The sequence below is a fragment of the Scyliorhinus torazame genome, chromosome 11, assembly GCF_047496885.1.
Source record: "Scyliorhinus torazame isolate Kashiwa2021f chromosome 11, sScyTor2.1, whole genome shotgun sequence".
Lineage (NCBI taxonomy): Eukaryota > Metazoa > Chordata > Chondrichthyes > Carcharhiniformes > Scyliorhinidae > Scyliorhinus > Scyliorhinus torazame.
In genome coordinates, this window is record NC_092717.1 from 216,787,624 (window position 1) to 216,809,576 (window position 21,953).

The window sequence follows — 21,953 nt, forward strand, 5'->3', positions numbered from 1 at the left end:
TATTTTTTGAAGTCAGGGTGGCGAGTGATTTGGAGAGGAACCTCCCAGTTGGTGATGGCCTTGCCTTGCCTTTCTAGATGCTTGTGTGTTTGGAAGGTGTTGCTTAAGGAACCTTGGTGAGTTCCTGCAATGCATCTTGTACACTGTTGCCATTTCATTGGTGGTGGAGTAATTGAATGTTTCTGGAAGGGGTGGCAATCGGGCTGCTTTGTCCTGGATGGTGTCGAACTTAAGTGTTGTTGGAGCTGCACTCATCCAAGCAAATGGAGCACATTCCATTATACTCCTGATTGTGCCTTGATGGCAGACAGGCTTTGGGGAGTCAGGAGGTGAGTTATTCACCACAGAATTCCTAGCTTTTGACCTGCTATTGTAGCCACAGTATTTATATGGTTGGTCCAGATTAGTTTCTGGTCAATGGTAACTCCCAGGATGTTGATAGTGGAAGATTCAGTGATGGTAATGCAATTTGAATATCATGGTGTGATAGATCTTCTCGTAGGAGATGGTCATTGCCTGGCACTTGTGTGGTGTGAATGTTACTTGCTACTTGACAGCCCAAAGCCTGGATATTGTCCAGGTCTCGCTGCATTTGGACATTGGACAGTATCTGAGGATTTATGAATGATGCTGAACATTGTGCAGTCATCAGCAAACAATCCCACTTCTGACCTTCTGATGGAAGGAAAGTAATTGATGAAGATGGTTGGGACTAGGGCACTATATTTTTTTTGCACGGAGGATAAAGTATATGCTAATATTCAAGATGAGTTCTGATTATCTAAATTGTGCTGGCCAAACTAAGTTGGAGTTTGTAACCTCCAACTTAATTTTTATGGACCGGCCAATTGGAGCATTATATGGTTCTAGGTAGGCCTGATAATCGTAGTGACTAGTTTGAATCTCCCTGAACTTGGTGTAACTTTACCAATACTAGTACTTTATTCTGTTATAACTTGTACTGTTTTTTAAACTTATAAACTTGTAATGTAAAACTGTATTTTGTAAGTAATGCATGATGCAAATATGTTTGTTTCATGCTAAGGGATGATGATTGACTCTTGTATTACAAGTCTGTTCTGGTTCTTGCTGAAAGAATTCCTTAAATGTGCAACGTGAAGTTTAATGTATGCTGTAAACTGGAATGTTTTTTAAAAATATTTTTTATTCTCCTTTTTCACATTTTCTCAATTTACACCCAACAATAATCAGTGACGAATGTAATGTCAATCCCATATCAATAACAACGATCCCATCCTCCCACCAAACCCCAGACATTAGCCCACCAAACCCCAGACATTAGCCCGCATGTTAACATAAACAAATGACAAAAAGGAATCGGGAATCACCCATAGTCACCATTAACACATACAGTCCTCCCCCCCCCATCTAATGTTCGATGCAATCCAATTCTCGAAAGTGCATAATAAATAACGTCCATGAATTGTAGAACCCCTCCATCCTTCACCTCAGTTCAAATTTGGCCTTTCAAGAATTTCTTTTCAAGCATCAAGAATTCCAGCAGGTCGCCACGCCAGGACACTGGGTGGAGAGGTTAATCTCCACCTTAACAGGATCCGCCTTTGGGCGATCAATGAGGTGAAGGCTATAACATTTGCCTCCATGCCTGTTTCCAACCCCGACTGGTCCGATACCCTGAATATGGCCTCCCGAGGGCCTGGGTTCAGTTTCACGTGCACCACTTTAGAAATTGCCCTAAAAACCTCCTTCCAGTAATCCTCCAGCTTTGGACAGGACCAAAACATGTGAACGTGGTTTGTGGGGCCCCCTGCACCATTCACACACCTATTCTACCCCCTCAAAAGAGCCGGCTCATCCTCGCCCTAGCAAGGTATGCCCTATACACCACCTTCAGCTGTATCAGCCCCAACTTTGCACACGAGATGGAGGCGTTCAACCTCTGGAGCACCTCACACCAAGACTCCTCCATACTCTCTCCCAACTCTCCTCCCACTTTGCCTTGATCCCTTCTAGTGGCGTTTAACTGGAATGTTAACTAACACGAGATGCAGCATAATTATAGTAAAGGGACTGACCTCTGATTGAGCATGCTACATGATCTGTAGAATGGGAAATAAGTTACTGAAGGTTAAATTCTGTTTTACTTTCTGGCAAGGCACATGTAATTGAAGTAGATTTAAGCCACTTAAGTAAGGTGTGGTGAGCCAGGACCATGCTAATTAGTTGTGTTCATTAGGTATTCTACTCAGAACTTGAATTAAGGATGATTGTGTTTTATGGGTTCATGATATCCAACCTATCTTGCCTCTTATTGAAAGAGACAAGAATTTTGTTTCCTCTAGTGATGCACTATACAGTAATTAAATTTATATTCTGCAAGATTTTTTTCTAAGTCACGTGGCAGCTTTTTGAGGTGGCCCATCTACTGTCTTAAGCTTGACGCCTGTTCACAAAAGGCCCTGTTCACAAAAGGCAACATCTAGATTTCATTCGATCCAAAGTGCATCTTGACGACAATTTCTGTAACTATATAGTAAATTTGCATAACACTTCGTGGCTGAAAAACATCTCCAACCAGACATTCTGCCTTGCCCACATTGCTCACTCATTCTCAATGAAGCATTAATATTTTAAAAACTGCAGGAAATATGGCTAATCTGAGATTTTTGACTCCAATAATAGCAGATGTTAATTCCTGCCTGTGTGCCTTTCAAATTTATCAATTGTAGTTTAATAATGGAAATATCCCTGATAACACTTTCCCTATTATTACAGCTATAGAATTCTTGTGTCTTGCTTTGCTAAGAATTTCTGCACTGTAAATTCTATGTATGATTTGGGGAATGCTGAAATGGAAAGACTCAAATGTCTGGAGTAATGCATTATACCATCTAGGATATTCAGATTTATTTCATTGGCCATGCTATTGGCACCATAAGGTGCATCTTCCCGTACCAGCCTCCCGAACAGGTGCAGGAATGTGGCGACTAGGGGCTTTTCACAGTAACTTCATTTGAAGCCTATTTGTGACAATAAGCAATTTTCATTTCATTTCACCTTGTAGAATTCTAACTCATCTTGATCTGCATACATGCAATTTTACAGACTCGTTACTTGATGATATCAAAAGAGATTTTATCTAACACAAGATGATGTAATTGATATCCGTTCCTATTTCTCATGGGTAAAGAATTGAGTAATTGGACAGGGATGCAGCTGGCAATTGCCCAACCTTGGTTATCCTTGATGTGGAGATGCCGGCGTTGGACTGGGGTGAGCACAGTAAGAAGTCTTACAACACCAGGTTAAAGTCCAACAGGTTTGTTTGGTTATCCTTGGCACAGTTATGGTGGGCCTCTTGAACTTCTGCCAATGGGCTAGTGCTTCCAACATGTGATTCCTGGATATTGACCAAGCAATGATGAAAGAATGGGTATTGTCCAAGTCCAAATGATGTGCAGCTAATGCCACTTGTAAACTCAGCATCCATCATTGGAACAGTAACTGCAGTATGTACAGGATGCAATGCAATAAATCCCTCCCCTGCAAATTCTGAATGGGTATGCCATCAACTCCAAATTACACACTGTCCTGGTTTAGATCCATATCACCTTTGCTACACTTGAGTTAGTATCCTGGAATTCTCTGGTTAAATCATCCTTGAGCCAGCAAGATTAGCAACATAAAGGAGAAAGCCTGCTACTATTTTAGGACTCGGAGATGGGTAGTAAAGGTGAATTGTCCATAGAGTCCCTACAGTGCAGAGGGAGGCTATTCGGCCCATAAGTCTACACCGACCCTCAAAGAGCACTCATACCTAGGCCCCTAACCCTGCGCATTGATCATGGCCAATACACCTAGCCTGCACACCTTTGGACTGTGGGAGAAAACCAGGGCACCCAGAGGAAAACCCCACAGACACTGGGAGAATGTGCAAACTCCACACCAACATTCAACCAAGGCCAGAATTTAATCTGAGTACCTGGTGCTATGAGGCAGGAGTCTTAACCACTGCCACCATGCCGCCCATGTCTGCGCATCTCATGTACTTGAGTGAAAATAATAGATGTGTAGCTGACTAGCAAAATTCTGTAAAATGCTGTTAATCAACATTTGTTAAGTAAGTTAGCTAATAGTTGCACAATTTACATTGAACGTTGTGTCTTGGCCTGAAGATTGTAATTGGGTTTTGAACCAAGTGCTTTTTGTAGACCCAAACTGATTGGCAAGTAGGTCATACTTAATGGCACTGTGATTCCTTCAATCACTTTGAGAGAAGGCAAATTGGCTGGCTTAAATGTGTACTCCTTATGGATAAATAGGATGTATCTAGAAAACTTGTCAATATTTTCCTGTTAAATGCAGTGGTTCATGATTTTGTTAGAATTGATAAATGTACAAGTAAGGAATTTGTTGTGATTTTTTTTTTTTTTTTTTTTTTTTTTTTTTTTTTTTCCCCCCCCCCCAAGAGACTCCATCTGCAATTTAATGTCCGACATTCCGAAATTGTGTATACTGCAGATGGTCCGTTTTTAAAAATAACCTCACCCAGAAATTGGTCCCCATGATGATATGTATAAAAACATACAAGAACTTGATAGCTTCAGTGCATCCACAGCTCTCGGTCTTTCATCTTTGACACTGGATTAAATTAATGCTCCAAGGTTGTAATCTAAAATTCCTCGGAGTTTACAGTTCTTCAGCAACTTATGAGCGCTCTGTTATTTATAAATATTTATATATTCAAGAAATGCTGACATTTTAGCAAAACTGTGTTGTGGAATATTTTGTTTTCCAGCCCCTTCATTTTAAATTTAAACTGTTCTGGAGTCTGTGACTTGCTGTTGTGAATATTTAAATCACCATAAATGCTGTCTAAGCATTTCAACTAGGGAAAGGTATGTGATTTGGCCAAGAGGCTCAAGCCAATGTGGTTGTAAATTTAGATTTTGTCTGTTAAAGGGTTGCATTTTTGTTTTAAACGGGTATCCTAAAGTTAATGTACTATAGAAGATGAGCATTTAGATGTGTTTTTTAAAAAAGTGCAGATTACTGGTTTGAGTCAAATGAAACTTAGCCTGCTGTTTTTCCCTGTATAATCCAACGTATAGTTGATTGCTTTATATCCTATGGGAATATTTCAGGATATATGGTTTACTGTAACGTTGATATAAACTGAGACACAACCTCTTAAACTTTGCTCTATTTGATAGACTCCAAATATAAACCAAAACAAAGCTGGTCACAGGCTCTCTGAAGATCTGATCAACAGATCAAAAGTGAACTTCTACTTGCGGTTGTTGGATAGTGACGGCTTAATTGTAACAACATGCATACTCTAGCTAAATTCCGATAACTAAGCAAGTCCTATATTGATTTGTACAACCCTAGCAATAGCCTAACACGAGCCTATTATTTTGTGCAAAATATTTTTATAACCACAGTTTAGTGTTATTTTAATGGATATTTCACTTATTTACTGAAGTGTGCCAGTTTTATTTTTTGGAAAGCAGTCAATTTCAGTAATTTGAATTGTATATTAAAATTTTCCTCCGCCTTTCACCCCATGTCCAGCATCCCCTGCAACTTTTGTCTCGTCCCAGAGCTGTGCCTAGTCTTTCCTGCAACATGCTCAATGTGGTTGCAGTGCATTCCCCCTCAACTTCACACCGCCTTTAACGTCTGCAACACCTCTGGTTTTCTGGCTTGGTAGTTCCTATACCTGCCCTTCCAGTCATACAAGTGGAAGTTTTGAGATGGGTGGATCACTCAGGAACTCCACACAGGAACTGGCCTTGTATCTGTAAGTTATAAAGGGCAGCGTGAAAGTAGAAACAACTGTACAAGATGGGTAGCATTGCTGGGAATAATTACAGAAGAATTAAGTGAGCGATAAATACCTCCAAGCTTTGTTTTGCCTTGGATTCTCTCAAATTAATGCCCATCTTTCCTGCAATAGGTTTCCATCCCGGCCACACTACTGAAGCAACCCAAAAAAAAGACTTTTTAACGGTAGATTAAAGAACAGCGATCTATAGAAATGTATGCGAACTCCAGTTGCGTTGTTGCATCTCACAGAAGCAACAGGGATCTATTACAAAGCCAACTTTTTAGTAGTTTGTAATTAGCACAAGTGATTGCCAAGTAAAATGTATGTTTCTCCTTTTTTTGTTTAACTGGACAAGACTTCAATTTTGGGCTGCTGAATGTATTGTCAGTAAAATCAGGCAAATTTACATTGCAAAACTTGTTCATTCCTGTGGTTCAGGTTTTCAATAACTCGGCAATAGAAGCCCCAAGCGAGTGTTGTTTACTGCTTGCAGTTGAATACAGATGCTGCCTTGTGAAACAAAGTACTGTAATCTTAAGCATATCTCAATTGCCGGAAAATTCAGTCTCAACCAATGCTTTCTGCATTAATTAGCCTAATAAATATATCGGTTGAAAGTTTTTTTTTATTCTTGAAATGAAATGAAAATCGCTTATTGTCACAAGTAGGCTTCAATGAAGTTACTGTGAAAAGCCCCTCGTCGCCACATTCCGGCGCCTGTTCGGGGAGGCTGGTCCGGGAATTGAACCTTGCTGCTGGCCTGCCTTGGTCTGTTTTTAAAAACCAGCTATTTAGCCCAGTGTGCTAAACCAGCCCCTGATTTCTTGCATTGAAAGCAACATTTAGGAAGCTTTGACAAAGAGTCATTGGACTCTAAACGTTGGCTCTTTTCTTTCCCTACAGATGCTGTCAGACCTGCTGAGATTTAGTTTAGGAAGCGGTGTTTGCTCTGTGAAACTTGTGACTTTTTAGATTGCCAGGCAAGCTGTATACAGACAGAAATTTTTTTTTTTTCATGTGACTGATCCAAATTATTTAACTAGACAATCCTCAAATACAGAAGTGAAGCTTGGCTTTGTTGGAAATGCAGTGAACTACACTGGGTTATTCGGATTGTGATGTTAGTGCAGATTTTAATGTTAACCGGGGAAATTGTCAGCAGTCACATGTCCAATGTGCAAACCTCATTATGCCATTGGTCTTGACTTTAAACTTCTGTTTAGGTCATAGAATCCCTACAGTCCAGAAGGAGGCCACCTGGCCCATTGAGGTCTGCACCGACCTCCGAAAGTGCACTCCCACCAGTTCACCTGCCCATATTTGCACAAAGGGGCAATTTAGCATGGCCAATCCACCTAACCTTTGGACTGTGGGAGGAAGCCAGAGCACCCAGCAGAAGCCCACACAGACATTGGGAGAACGTGCAAACTCTCCATGCAGTCACCCAAGTTGGAATCGAACACAGGTCCCTGGTGCTGTGAGGTACCAGTGCTAACCACTGTGCCACCATGCCATAAATTTCGGTCATTTTCAACATTGCTTATTTGACCAAAATATGCAAAAGTATAAATATCTTTCCAAATGGAGCTTATGTTGGTGAGTCATCAGAAGTCTAAAGAATACTACATTTTGCTGCTTGGGAATTTGGTGATTTCATTTCCTGTGAACCTTCACATGGTGTTCTAGAATAGAACATTTCTTATATGCTGTACAGTATAAATTAAATATTACATGAATTATATCTAGCATCTGGCAGCAGGTACATTATTCATCTGAGTTGAGAATGCTGTCGATGGAATTTGGAGTTGGACATGGGATTAAAAAATACGAGAATGGTATGGCAAGTTCTGAAGTGAAATTTTAGGTGTTGGAATGCAGAGCAGGAAGAAATGCTAAGTAGGCTAGATGATATACTCGTGACCAACCAAACAATGTAAAAATGACAGTACAGGAGCGAACAGTGCAATTCCTCCTGTGAGTTTTGAGCATCTGGTTTTAACTTGAACAAATCCAGTTAGAGCCGTAGAACCATAGAATTCCAATTTGAACAAATCCAGTTAGAGCCGTAGAACCATAGAATTCCTACAGTGCAGAAGGAGACCATTCGGCCCATCAAGTTAGCACCAACCCTCAAAGAGCACCCTACCTAACCCTGTGCCCTACCTTATCACTGCAATCCCATCTAACCTGCACCTCTTTGGACACTAAAAGGCAATTTAGAATGGCCAATCCATCGAACATGAATATCTTTGGACTGAGAGGAAACCAGATAAAACCTATGCAGAGACTGGGAGAACGTGCAAACCAGATAGTCGCCCAAGACCAGAATTGAACCCGGGTCCCTGGCGTGGTGAAGCAGCAATGCTAACCACTCTGACACCGTGTGAATTGGCACCATTTCTGCTCGTGCTTAGTATCAATTTAAGAAGGACATTGAGGCAATCCAACACACCAGCAGCGAAAGGTTTTTGAACAAGGTTTTGCAGGGGTAATCACATTGCTGATTGGAGGACAAAGCGATATCAAAGGTCGGGAAAGGTGCACATTAATAGAACCAGAATATTCCGAGCTCGTATTCATATTTGAAGTTGTAGCTTGCTGTGAGATCTGTGTGGACCATGAAATGCATCCACAAACGTGGATTGCTCTGGCTTTGTTTCGTTTGGGAATTCACACACTTTCAAAATGCAAAAGATAATCAAAAAATGTTAGGGATATTTAGTCATACTGCATTTAGGTCTTCATTCTGTTACTACTTGCATCGCCTCAAGAAGTCTTGAAACACTTAATGAAGCCTGAAGTGATTGAGCACAAATAAGCAATTACAATTAACAAAAGGGAAATAACACGTACGTTAGCTCTGCAGTCCTGCCATAACCAGCTGTGAATGGTGGTGGACAACTAAGCTTGCTGGAGGAGGAAGCTCCACAAATACCCCCATCCTCAATGATTGAGAAGCCTAGCACATAGGTGAAGGCTAAGGCATTCTCTCAAATCTTCAGCCAGATGTGCTGACTGGACGATCCATCTGTGTTCTCCAGAGGTCCCCACATCACCAAATATCAGTCTTCAGCTAATACAATTCACTTCAGGTGATATCCAGGAACTGCTGAAGGCACTGGATAAGGCAAAGGCTATGGGCCCTGACAATATCCTGGCAATAGTGCTGAAGACTTGTGCTCCAGAACTGGCCACACCCCTAGCCAAGCTGTTCCAACACAGCTACAACACTGGCATCTCCCCAGCAATGTGGAAAATTGCCCAGGTATGTCTTGTATGCGAAAAGCTGGACAAAACCAACCGGGTCATTTACAGCCCTATCGGTCTACTCTCCATCAGCAAAGAGGTGGAAGGAGTCATCAACAGTGCTATCAAGTGGCACTTACTTGGCAATAACCTGCTCATGGATGCTCAGTTTGGTTCCACCAGGGTCATTCAGCTCCTGATCTCATTACAGTCTTGGTTCAAACATGGACAAAAGAGCTGAATGCGGGCCAGCATGGTGACGCAGTGGTTAGTGCTGCTGCTTCATGGTGCCCAGGTTCGATCCCAGCCCTGAGGTCACTCTCCGTTTGGAGTTTGCATATTCTCCCCGTGTTTGCGTGGGCTTCGCCCCCACAATCCAAAGATGCGCATGGTAGGTGGATTGGCCACACTAAATTGCCCCTTAATTGGAAAAAATGAATTGGGTACTCTAAATTCCTATATTGTTTTAAAAGAGCTGAATGCCAGAGGTGAAGTGTGTGACTGCCCTTGACATCAAGGCAGCATTTGACTGAGCATGGCATCAAGGTTAAACTGGAGTCAGTGGGAATTTGGTGGTGGTGGTGGTGGTTGGAGTCATACCTGGCACAATGGAAGATGGTTGTGGTGGTTGGAGATCAAATCATCTCTGTTCCAGGGCATCACTGCAGGAGTTCCTCAGGGTAGTGTCCTAGGCCCAACCATCTTCAGCTGCTTCATCAATGACCTCCCTTCCATCATAAGGTTAGAAGTTCAGCACCATTGGCAACTCCTCATAATGAAGCAGTCCATGTCCAAATGCAGCAAGACCTGGACAATATCCAGGCTTAGGCCGGCAAATGGCAAGCTACACTTGTGCCTTAAGTACCAGGCAATGACCACCTCTTTCAAGAGATCTAATCACCATCCCATGACATTTAATGGCATTACCATCGCTGAATCCCCACAATCAACATCTTGGGGGTTACCATTTGATCAGAAACTGAACTGGACTAGACATATAAATACTGCAACTACCAGGGCAGGTCAAAGGCTAGGAATTCTATGGCACGTAGCTCACTCCTGGACCCCCCCCCCCCCCCCCCCCCCCCAAAAGCCTGACCACCATCTGCAAGGCACAAGTCAGAAGTGTAATGGATTCTGGAACCAAAAGAGAAAATGCTGGAAAATCTCAGCAGGTCAGGCAGTATCTGTAAGGAGAGAAGGGCTAACATTTTTGGTCCAGATGACCCTTTGTCAAAGCCTTTGTCGAGCTTCAACAAAGGGTCACCTGGACCTGCAACGTTAACTGTTCTCCTTACAGATGCTGCCAGATCTGCTGAGATTTCCCAGCATTTTCTCTTTTGGTTTCAGATTCCAGCATCCACAGTAATTTGCTTTTATCCAGTATGATGGAATATTCTCCACATGCCTGGATGAATGCTGCTCCAACAACACTGAACAAAGAAAAGTACAGCACAGGAACAGGCCCTCCGGCCCTCCAAGCCTGTGCCGACCATGCTGCCCATGTAAACTAAAATCTTCTACACTTCCGGGATTCGTATCCTTCTATTATTCTATTCATGTATTTGTCAAGAAGCTCGACACCACCCAGACAAAGCAGTCTGCTTGATTGCTCTCCTTTCCACAAACTTTGAAACCTTCCACCATTGAACAGTGGCAGCCGTGTGTACCATCTACAAGATGCACTGCAGTAACTCACCAAGGTTCCTTAGCACCTTCCAAACCCAGCACCACTACCATCTCGAAGGACAAGAACAGCAGATATCTGGGAACTCCATCACCTGGAGGTTTTCCCCTCCAAGTCACTCACACCCAGACTTGGGAAGTATATCGCTGTTCTTTTACTGTCACTGAGGCAACATCATGTAACTCCCTCCCCAACAGTAGTGGGTGTACCGACACCTCGAGGACTGCATCAGTTCAAGATGACAACTCATCAACACCTTTTGAAGGGTAACTAGGGATGGGCAATAAATGCTGGCCCAGCCAGCGACGCCCACATCCCATAAATGAATTGAAGGACGACACTGCACCAATAAACAATAGGATTCATCTTATTTTCTTTTTTTTTTTTTAACTCATTTTATTCAAACTTGTATCAAAGTAGGTTACAGCAAATAAACACCCCGGGAAACATTCTTCCCAACAATCAACTATACAGGTTTTCCTCTCTTTTCTCTCTCTTTCCCCCCCGCCTGCACAACAAACAGCTCCTCAAACACGGTCACAAACATCCCCCCAGCTTTTCTCGAACTCCCCTGCTGAGCCCCTTAACTCATACTTTATCTTCTCTAACCGCAGGTAGTCTTACAAGTCACCCAACCATGCTGCTACCCCCGGTGGCGATGCCGACCGCCACTCCAGCAAAATTCGCCACCGTGCAATCAGAGAGGCAAAGGCCATGACAGCCTTCCTCCTGTCCATGGGCTCCAGCTTCTCTGAAACCCCAAATATCGTCACCAAAGGGTCTGGGTCCACTCTCTGCTCCACTATCCTGGCTAAGACCGCGAACACTCCCGCCCAGAATCTTCCCAATTTTTCACAACCCCAAATCATGTGCGCATGATTCGCTGGCCCCCGCCCACACCTCTCACTCATCTGCTACCCCCTGAAAAAACCCACTTATTCTCGCCTGAGTCATATGCACCCTGTGCACCACCTTGAACAGTATCAGGCTCATCCTTGCACAAGAGGAAGTCCCGTTTACCCTTCGCAGAGCCTCACTCCACATTCTCCAATTGATCTACATTCCCAACTCCGCTTCCCATTTCTCCTTTATCTTCACCACCTGCTCGCCTCTCTCCCCCCAGCCACTTGTGTATATATCCCCAATTCTTCCCTCCCCTTCCCCATCCGGAAGCAGCAGTCTCTCTAGCAGGGTGTATCCCAACAATCTAGGGAACCCCTTCCAGACCTTTTGTGGAAAGTCCCTAACCTGTAGATACCTGAATTCCCTACCCCTCGGCAGCTCTACCCTCTCCCTTAGCTCCTCCAGACTGGCGAACCCTTCCTCCATATACAAATCCCTCTCCTTGACCAGCCCCACTTCCTGTATACACTATCCATCCATCCCCGGCTCAAACCCATGATTCTCGCACAGCGGCGTTCGCACTGACATCCCTTCCACCTTAAAATGCCTCCTCAGCTGATTCCATATCTTCACTGTGGTCTGCGCCACTGGGCTCCCTACTCTGAGCCATTGGCAATGCTGCCGTCACCATAGCCCTCAAACTAGACCCCTTACAAGATTCCTCCTCCATCCTAACCCACTCTACCCCTTTTCCTTCCCGCCACACCTTGTCCACATTTGCCACCCAATAATAATGAAGCAAGTTTGGCAACGCCAACCCTCTCTGCTGCCTCTGTAGCAGGGTTCTCTCCACCCTTGGCACCTTCCCCGCCCATACAAAGTCAGTGATGATTGTGTCCACTTTCTGAAAAAAGGCCTTTGGTATAAAGATCTGGAGAGCCTGAAAGATAAACAAGAACCTCGGCAGAATATTCATTTTCACCACTTGGACCCTCCCCACCAACGTTAAGTGCAGTGTATCCCACCTCTTAAGATCCTCCCTGGCCTCCTCCACCAGCTTTAAGTTTCACTTATGGAGCCCCGTCCATTCCCTCGCTACCTGAATCCCCAAGTACCTAAACCTATCCCTCGCTACCGTAAATGGCACCCCCCCCCCCCCCTAAATTAGCCCGCTGTGCCAGCTCATTCACCGGGAATACCTCTCTTTTCCCTACATTCATGTATCCCGAGAACCCTCCAAATCTCCCCAACAGGCCCATGATCCTTCCCATACTCTTCCAACGGATCCGAAACATACAGCAGGAGGTCATCGGCATAAGGCGACACCCGATGCTCCCTCTGTCCCCTCATTATCCCCTGCCACTTTGCCGACCCCTTGAGAGCCATCGCCAACGGCTCTATGGCCAGTGCAAACGACAGCGGGCATTCCTGCCTCGTACCCCTGTGTAAGTCAAAGCTTCATGAGCTCATAATCATTCGTCCTCACCCTCTCTCTTGGTGCCACCTGTAGCAACCGCACCATGCCACAAATCATAGATCATAGAATTTACAGTGCAGAAGGAGGCCATTCGGCCCATCGAGTCTGCACCGGCTCTTGGAAAGAGCACCCTACCCAAGGTCCACGCTTCCACCCTATCCCCATAACCCAGTAACCTCACCCAACACTAAGGGCAGTTTTGGACACTAAGGGCAATTTATCATGGCCAATCCACCTAACCTGCACATCTTTGGACTGTGGGAGGAAACCGGAGCACCCGGAGGAAACCCACGCACACACGGGGAGGATGTGCAGACTCCGCACAGACAGTGACCCAAGCCGGAATCGAACCTGGGACCCTGGAGCTGTGAAGCATTTGTGCTAACCACTATGCTACCGTGCTGCCCCGAAACTTCGAACAAGTACTGCAACTCCACCCGATCAAATGCTTTCTCCGCGTCCATGGACACCACCACCTCTGGTACCAGAGCTCTCGACGGATTCATCACCACATTCAACAGCCATCTTATATTACTCGCGAGCTGCCTGTCCTTCACTAAGTCTGTTTGATCTCCTGCAACCACCCCCGGACCCAATCCTCCATCCTCTCAGCCAACAACTTAGCCAATACTTTCACATCCGTGTTCAACAGTGATATGGGTCTATACGACCCACATTCCACCGGATCCTTCCCTTTCTTTGGGATTAGTGTGATTACTGCCTGCTTCATCGTCTCCGGCAACTCCCCCTTCTCCAGTGCTTCATTAAATGCCCCCAACAGATGTGGTGCCAGGTCCGCTGCAAATTCCTTATAAAATTCTGCCGGGTACCCGTCCAGCCCAGGGGCTTTCCCCAACTTCATACCCCTGGTACTATCCAGCACCTCCCTCAGCCCCAGGGGCTCCTCCAACGCCTGCCTCTTTGCTTCCTCCACCTGGGGAAATTCCACCTCGTCCAGAAACCGCCCCATGTCCTCCCCCTCTCCTCCTGGGTCTGCCTCATAAAGTCCCTAATAATACACTCTAAATGCGTAGGATTCATCTTTATTCTTGAGGGAGGCCAGGAGGGAAATTGCAAAATTGTATTTCAGGGTCCTAATTGAGTTGGTTATATGCTGGAAAACTGGATACGATTGTCAATTTCCATTCCCATTTTCAAAAAGGAGACCGATCCTCTGGTTACTTAGAAACTAGTTTGCATAATACTGTAGAGGTAAATGCAGTGGTAATATGGAGTTTGACAAAAACGCCACTTTGATGGATTAAATCAAGAGGAGCATTAAAAAAAAAAACACTTTAATTTAGAAGGGAGAAAACGGGGCTTGAGTTGGGCATTTTGTTAATGCTGGCTAGCAATAGAGTTCAGTTTGAGAGTCGTGTCTGTTTAGTGTGCATCAATTATCTAGTTACAAGTGTTGCAGCCAATTCCAAATTGGGTGCTATGATTTATTATTTAAGTGGAGGCACAGTTTTCAATGGCTAACAAAGGCTACCTGTTGTCATGACAATGGAACCTTCTGCACAGTTTTAAGTTGTTGGAAACCGGGTCAAAAGGGTAGGAGAGGAACCAAGAAACACACATCATAGAATTTACAGTGCAGAAGGAGCCCTTTCGGCCCATCGGGTCTGCACTGGACCTTGGAAAGAGTACCCTACTTAAGACCACGCCACCATCCAATCCCAGTAACCCCACCTAACCTTTTGGACACAAAGGGGCAATTTAGCATGGCCAATCCACCTAACCTGCACATCTTTGGACTGACTAGGGTACCAGTTTGTCAAATTTTGTTCCTAATTTAGGCACATTATTAACCACCGTCCCGCTCTCTGATCTTCTAGCCTGGGTGCACACATGCTTACTACTCATGCACTCCATCCCCAAGCTAGCTTGTTTGTTCATTGTGGTGGCAGAATTGCATAAGAAAGGCAATGTGGAGCAAGCCCCCTTCCAGCTTACCCTAGAGTTATTGCCAGCAGCAACAGCAGGTTTTCACTCAAGCCTACGCAAAATTCTACTTTGCCTCACATGATGGGACAGTGTGATATTGAGAGCTAAAAATGTCCGATGAATTTCATGTCGGTGTGAAATTTTTTTTAAACTGCAATAAATTTGTGCTTCAAAAGTACACTTAGTGCTGTGAAAATATGACTACAAGTTAATGAACATAGATGTTTATCACACTATATTAAATTGGTAATCAAGGTTTTATTGGAATTCCATGTATGAAGAAAGGTAACTATGAAGCTATCTAGAACCTTAAGTGATTCTAGTTATACTGAACCCTGTGCAGTTTTAGAGCCCACAATATAGGAAAACCATGCGGCTTTAAAGGTGCACAATGCAGATTTGGTACCGTACTGCTTGGTGTGAACAAATTCAGGAAAAAATAGGCCCTTTTTATATACTATAAGGCACAGGAGCAGAATTGGGCCATTCGACCCAAATGGGCAGAGTTTTTGTGAGCATATATTTTATATAAAGTCAAAAATGGGAAGTGATCTGGGAGCTTTAGAATATTAATACTAGAGATAATTGAGGCATGAATGAGAGTTTCAGTGACAAATTAGCTGAGATGGGGTCCGGTTTAGTGTAGCGGGGAAGGAGGCAGTTTTGGTGATGGAACTGATATGTGAATGGATACTCCTCAAGGTGCAAATGCATTGGACAATTGCCAGGGAGAAAATGAAGTTTATGGTCACAAGGCTTCAGCCTTTCCAATATTTAGTTGGTAGGGCGCTGCTCATCCAATACTGGATGAGCTTTAGTGCAATCTGGCAAATCAAACTGGAAGGATCAAGAGGTGGATAAAGTAGCAGTGTTGTCAGTATGCATGGGCTGAATGGCCTAATTCTGCTCCTTTGTCTTCTGGAACGTTTTCAGTTAATGTCGCAGTGGAGCGGCATGTAGACAACCTATACAACCCTTTGTTGTGAAGCTACAATTAACTGTTGCACGCTACTATTGGAGCTTTTATTTTTAAACCAAGACTATAGTCTAGGCTTGATCCCTATATATTAAAATGTGAATGTAAAAGTTTCTATCACTTGTCCTTAAAATTGCTGCAGATCTTCCAGTATCGACATGATGGGCTGAATAGTTTCCTTTGGTACTGTGATAGTTTCATCCTTTGTTTCTCCTATTTTGTTTTTCAGAACAGTCACTCGATGGGGAGTAACAGAGGACCATCTCTTTGTGTCGCCCTCCCAACTCTATACTGCAAAGGAAACGCCTCTTCTATAATGAAACTAGTATTAACTGAATGGCAATTAATATGGATTTTTAATAGACAATAAATAAGCCATAATCCAAAGTTTTTCTACCAAATAGCTTTCTTTTGGTTTTTTTGAATGCGTTTGAAGGAAACAGTGGAAGAAAAGTGCTAAGCCTAGGAAAAATAACGAGGAAGACATCTTAGTTAAGCATTTTCCCCCAATAAAAGCACGCACATTTTCTATGGCAGCAATGGCTCCACAGAATGATGACGCAGAATCTATGCAAGCACAAGAATTGCCAACTAAATTGAAAAAGAAAAAAGACGACAAGGAGAATGGCGGTGAAACAGTTAGTGAGGGGTCCATCGATCGCATTCCCGTCAAATTATGGGTGATGCATGGTGCAGTGATGTTTGGCAGGGAATTCTGTTATGCAATGGAAACTGCATTGGTAACACCAGTATTGTTACAGATAGGTGAGTACAAAGAATCTAAGCAACACTAGAAATGATAAATATATATATATATTTCAATAGAAAGGAGTTAATAATACAGTAATTATCTGCAGCTTCACTACAGTAAATATGTTCGGGTTTTTTTTAAAGAATCTAATGTCACACCTTCATAGACATTTACAACACCGAAAGAAGCCACTTGACCTATCCTGTATGCTCTGGCTGAAAGATGTGCCATTCAGCCTAATCCCACTTTCCAGCATTTGGCCTGTAGCCCTGTAGGTTATGGCACTTTAGGTGCATGTCCAGACACACTTCTGCTATTTTTTCAGGCATAGTTCCAGATTCCAACAACCCTCTGGATGACCAAGATTCCCCATCTTTGTGTCTCATCTTCCTACAGCCCTCTGGAAGACAAAGATACGTTTCTGCTACTATTTTCTTCAGGCAGAGTTCCAGATTCCAACAACCCTCTGGATGACAAAGATTCCCCATAGTGTGTCTCATCTTTCTACCAAGCACTTTAAATCTATGTCCATTAACCACCAAATTCTCTGCTAAAGTAAATAGACCCTTCCTATCCACTCTATACAGGTCCTTCAATGTTGTACAACTCCATCAAATCTCCCCTCAGCCTCTTCTATTTTAAGGAGTAAGACCCCAGCCTACCCAGTTTGTCCTCATTGCTGCAATTTTCCAGTCCTGACAACATCTTTGCAAACCTCTTCTGTAGCCTCTCCAGTGCAGTGACATCATTCCTATAATGAAGTGACCAGAACCCCCCACAGCTCTCCAGTTGCAGTCTAACCTCCCTGTTATTTATTAGTCGAAGTATGGAATATGAAAGAATTCCACATGCTTTCTTAAACCACCTAATCAACCTGTCCTGCTACCTTCAGGGATCTGTGGACATTCACTGCAAGGTCCCTCACTTCCTCTACACATCTATGTATTCCCTCATTCATTGTGTAATCCTTTGTCCATTTTTTAAAATCTTCCCAAATGTATCACCTCATGCTTCGGAGTCAAATTCCATTTGTCACTTGTGCCTCCAGGGTTCTTGAATTGTTATTGAAGGTGCTAACCTGCCTAATACCACTATTGGAAAGATTGCAACTGTACTTCTCGCCTTGTACTTTTTGTATTCTATTCATAAATATATATTTGATTTACACTTCCTGGTGAAGATCTACCCCCCCCCCCCCCCCAAATTCTTCAAAGAACTGATTTCACCAAGCAGAAAATGTTAATGGAAGTAAATTAGCCAATATTTTCAGTATAGTGTTTTCTACCTTGTAGTCAATTGTATATTGATGCCAATAGTCAGTATATTGTGTACAGTAGGATTTTAATGAAGATCATTATTCCATAATATTGTAACCAATAGTAAATTTGTAGGTTGGGAAGTATGATCTAAATATAACAGAAGCTTGATGTTTAGTGCCCTCAAAAGACTACTGTTGGGAGTACATGTGTATATTTTATTATCAGCAATCATCCATTTATTTAAATTACATTTGGAGTAGCAGACAAATTATTTAGTCAAATAGAATAATCTCATTGCTGCCTTTTGTGACTTTACTAAAGAGGATCTTGAATATTACTGGAAAGGGAGACCTGTTGCTGAACTTTTTCATCTTGCACTCATCAGGACAAACACAAGAATGGCAAATTCCAAATGCTAATAACAATTTATACCACCGAAGAAAAGGGTGCTAATTGTTTGACCAGTCAACTCGAGCCAAAGTATTGCAATGGATAAATCGGCAAGGAACAATAGGTTCCCCAAACTGCTGGCTAATTCTTTTTAAAAAGGTGCAAGGCATAAACTTTTTTGTTTTGAGGATCCCAAGTCTCTTCTCACGAGCACAATGAGCCACGTTATGAGCTGGACTGATTGTCTTAAATGGTTCTTAGTGTAGCTATTAGCACACTCGGGATTGTTCTTCAAGTGCTGCTCGATCACATCTACCAGTCGACAATCTGCTTTTGGTTTTGCAAATGAGGACTGGTTGACCATGGTCTCTACTGTCCTGAACAACTGCCTGTTTGATTTGATCAGCCAATCATGTACAGCCTATTTACTTGGCATCACACCACCAAGCCTCCTATTTTTCCATTAGTATAAATTGTTGTGATTGTTTGAAATTTGACACAAGGTGCACAGCTTTGCTAACTTATCTCTCGTCAGTATTCAAGTTCTGTACTGCTGTAGAGGATCTTATGAATACAGCAGAGAAGTTTCCTTAAGTGACCCAATAATGGCTGATCTTAAGTTTGAATGCTCTCCTCTAACAGTTAACCAGCAACAAATACTTTCTGGGTGGAAGGAAAAAATGCGGAGGTGAATTCATTTGCATATGATTTCTGGGAGGTAAGTCTCTCCTTTAAAAACACTTGTCTTTGCAGGAGCAGGCCAGTCGATTTCAGTGGGAGCGGAGCAGGCTAGTCAATTTCAGCGGGAGCAGTGCGCAAGTGATTTCTGGGAGGTAAGTCTCTCCTTTAAAAACACTTGTCTTTGCAGGAGCAGGCCAGTCGATTTCAGCGGGAGCGGAGCAGGCTAGTCAATTTCAGCGGGAGCAGTGCGCAAGTGGTTTCTGGGAGGTAAGTCTCTCCTTTAAAAACACTTGTCTTTGCAGGAGCAGGCCAGTCGATTTCAGCAGGAGCGGTGCGTTAGTGATTTCTGGGAGACCTTCACAGGAGCAGGCTAGTCAATTTCAGCGGTAAACACTTACCTGGTCCCGTCTTTTCATCAATTGACCATGGTTTCGTAGTCACCTATTAGACTTTTCATTTCATATTCTTATTGAACCCAATTTCACCATCTGCCATGGCAGGATTCAAACCCAGGTCCCCAAGCATGACTTTGGGTCTCTGGATTACTAGTCCAGCAATAATACCACTGTGACAATGCCCTAACACCGGGCTACCCACCACTAGGCAAATGGAGGGAACTGAGACGCCATAAAGAAGGCGATTATGGCGACAGTGAAAATCAGCGGTTGCAGATGCCTTGGCCCCCCCACTACCCGTAAAACTTTACATAGTAATCGGCTACGTGAGACCTTTGTCGAAAGCCTTCTGAAAGTCTAAAGAAATCACATCCACCGGTTCGCCCTGGTCAACTCTACTAGTTACATCATCAAAGAATTCTAATAGATTTGTCAGGAAAATTTTCCTTTTGTAAATCCATGCTGGCTTTGTCTGATTACACCACTGCTTCAAATGCTGTGCTATGAGGGGTGGTTGGGTGAGTGGATATGAGTAGACTGCTCGTTCGAAGGGTTGGTGCAGACTCTTATGGGCTGAATGGCCTTCTGCAACGTAGGGATTCTACATGACCTAATCCGTTAGCCTGCCTTGCTGAATTTTAAACTGTTCCCAATCCTCGGGTCTATTGCTTTTTCTTGCTAATTTATATGCCTCTTCTTTGAATCTAATACTAGTCTTAATTTCAAACAAACAAAGAACAAAGAAATGTACAGCACAGGAACAGGCCCTTCGGCCCTCCAAGCCCGTGCCGACCATGCTGCCCGACTAAACTACAATCTTCTACACTTCCTGGGTCCGTATCCTTCTATTCCCATCCTATTCATATATTTGTCAAGATGCCCCTTAAATGTCCCTATCGTCCCTGCTTCCACTACCTCCTCCGGTAGCGAGTTCCAGGCACCCACTACCCTCTGTGTAAAAAAACTTGCCTCGTACATCTACTCTAAACCTTGCCCCTCTCACCTTAAACCTATGCCCCCTAGTAATTGACCCCTCTACCCTGGGGAAAAGCCTCTGACTATCCACTCTGTCTATGCCCCTCATAATTTAGTATACCTCTATCAGGTCTCCCCTCAACCTCCTTCGTTCCAGTGAGAACAAACCGAGTTTATTCAATCACTCCTCATAGCTAATGCCCTCCATACCAGGCAACATTCTGGTAAATCTCTTCTGCACCCTCTCGAAAGCCTCCACATCCTTCTGGTAGTGTGGCGACCAGAATTGAACGCTATACTCCAAGTGTGGCCTAACTAAGGTTCTATACAGCTGCAACATGACTTGCCAATTCTTATACTCAATGCCCTGGCCAATGAAGGCAAGCATGCCGTATGCCTTCTTGACTACCTTCTCCACCTGTGTTGCCCCTTTCAATGACCTGTGGACCTGTACTCCTAGATCTCTTTGACTTTCAATACTCTTGAGGGGTCTACCATTCACTGTATATTCCCTACCTGCATTAGCCCTTCCAAAATGCATTACCTCACATTTGTCCGGATTAAACTCCATCTGCCATCTCTCCGCCCAAGTCTCCAGACAATCTAAATCCTGCTGTATCCTCCGACAGTCCTCATCGCTATCCGCAATTCCACCAACCTTTGTGTCGTCTGCAAACTTACTAATCAGACCAGTTACATTTTCCTCCAAATCATTTATATATACTACAAAGAGCAAAGGTCCCAGCACTGATCCCTGTGGAACACCACTGGTCACAGCCCTCCAATTAGAAAAGCATCCCTCCATTGCTACTCTCTGCCTTCTATGGCCTAGCCAGTTCTGTATCCACCTTGCCAGCTCACCCCTGATCCCATGTGACTTCACCTTTTTGTACTAGTCTACCATGAGGGACCTTGTCAAAGGCCTTACTGAAGTCCATATAGACAACATCTACTGCCCTACCTGCATCAATCATCTTAGTGACCTCCTCGAAAAACTCGTATCAAGTTAGTGAGACACTACCTCCCCTTCACAAAACCATGCTGCCTCTCACTAATACGTCCATTTGCTTCCAAATGGGAGTAGATCCTGTCTCGAAGAATTCTCTCCAGTAATTTCCCTACCACTGAAGTAAGGCTCACCGGCCTGTAGTTCCCGGGGTTATCCTTGCTACCCTTCTTAAACAGAGGAACAACATTGGCTATTCTCCAGTCCTCCGGGACATCCCCTGAAGACAGCGAGGATCCAAAGATTTCTGTCAAGGCCTCAGCAATTTCCTCTCCAGCCTCCTTCAGTATTCTGGGGTAGATCCCATCAGGCCCTGGGGACTTATCTACCTTAATATTTTTTAAGACACCCAACACCTCGTCTTTTTGGATCACAATGTGACCCAGGCTATCTACACCCCCTTCTACAGACTCAACATCTACCAATTCCTTCTCTTTGGTGAATACTGATGCAAAGTATTCATTTAGTACCTCACCCATTTCCTCTGGCTCCACACATAGATTCCCTT

The 21,953-nt window shown here is 43.7% G+C and overlaps 1 protein-coding gene across 6 annotated transcripts in view; it reads left to right on the forward strand.

The window, feature by feature from the left end:
• The window catches only part of LOC140385788 (solute carrier family 45 member 4-like), an 81,791-nt gene that overhangs the window by 13,415 nt on the left and 46,423 nt on the right, over positions 1-21,953 (forward strand). For 5 of the 6 annotated variants that reach the window (XM_072468308.1, XM_072468302.1, XM_072468305.1 and 2 more), the window contains exon 2: positions 16,218-16,753. In XM_072468308.1, coding sequence (XP_072324409.1) covers positions 16,519-16,753 — 235 coding nt within the window. In that variant the 5' untranslated portion in view covers positions 16,218-16,518. Of the gene's footprint in view, positions 1-4,780; positions 4,881-16,217; positions 16,754-21,953 lie in introns of those variants that run through there. The other variant, XM_072468304.1, reaches the window with a different exon arrangement.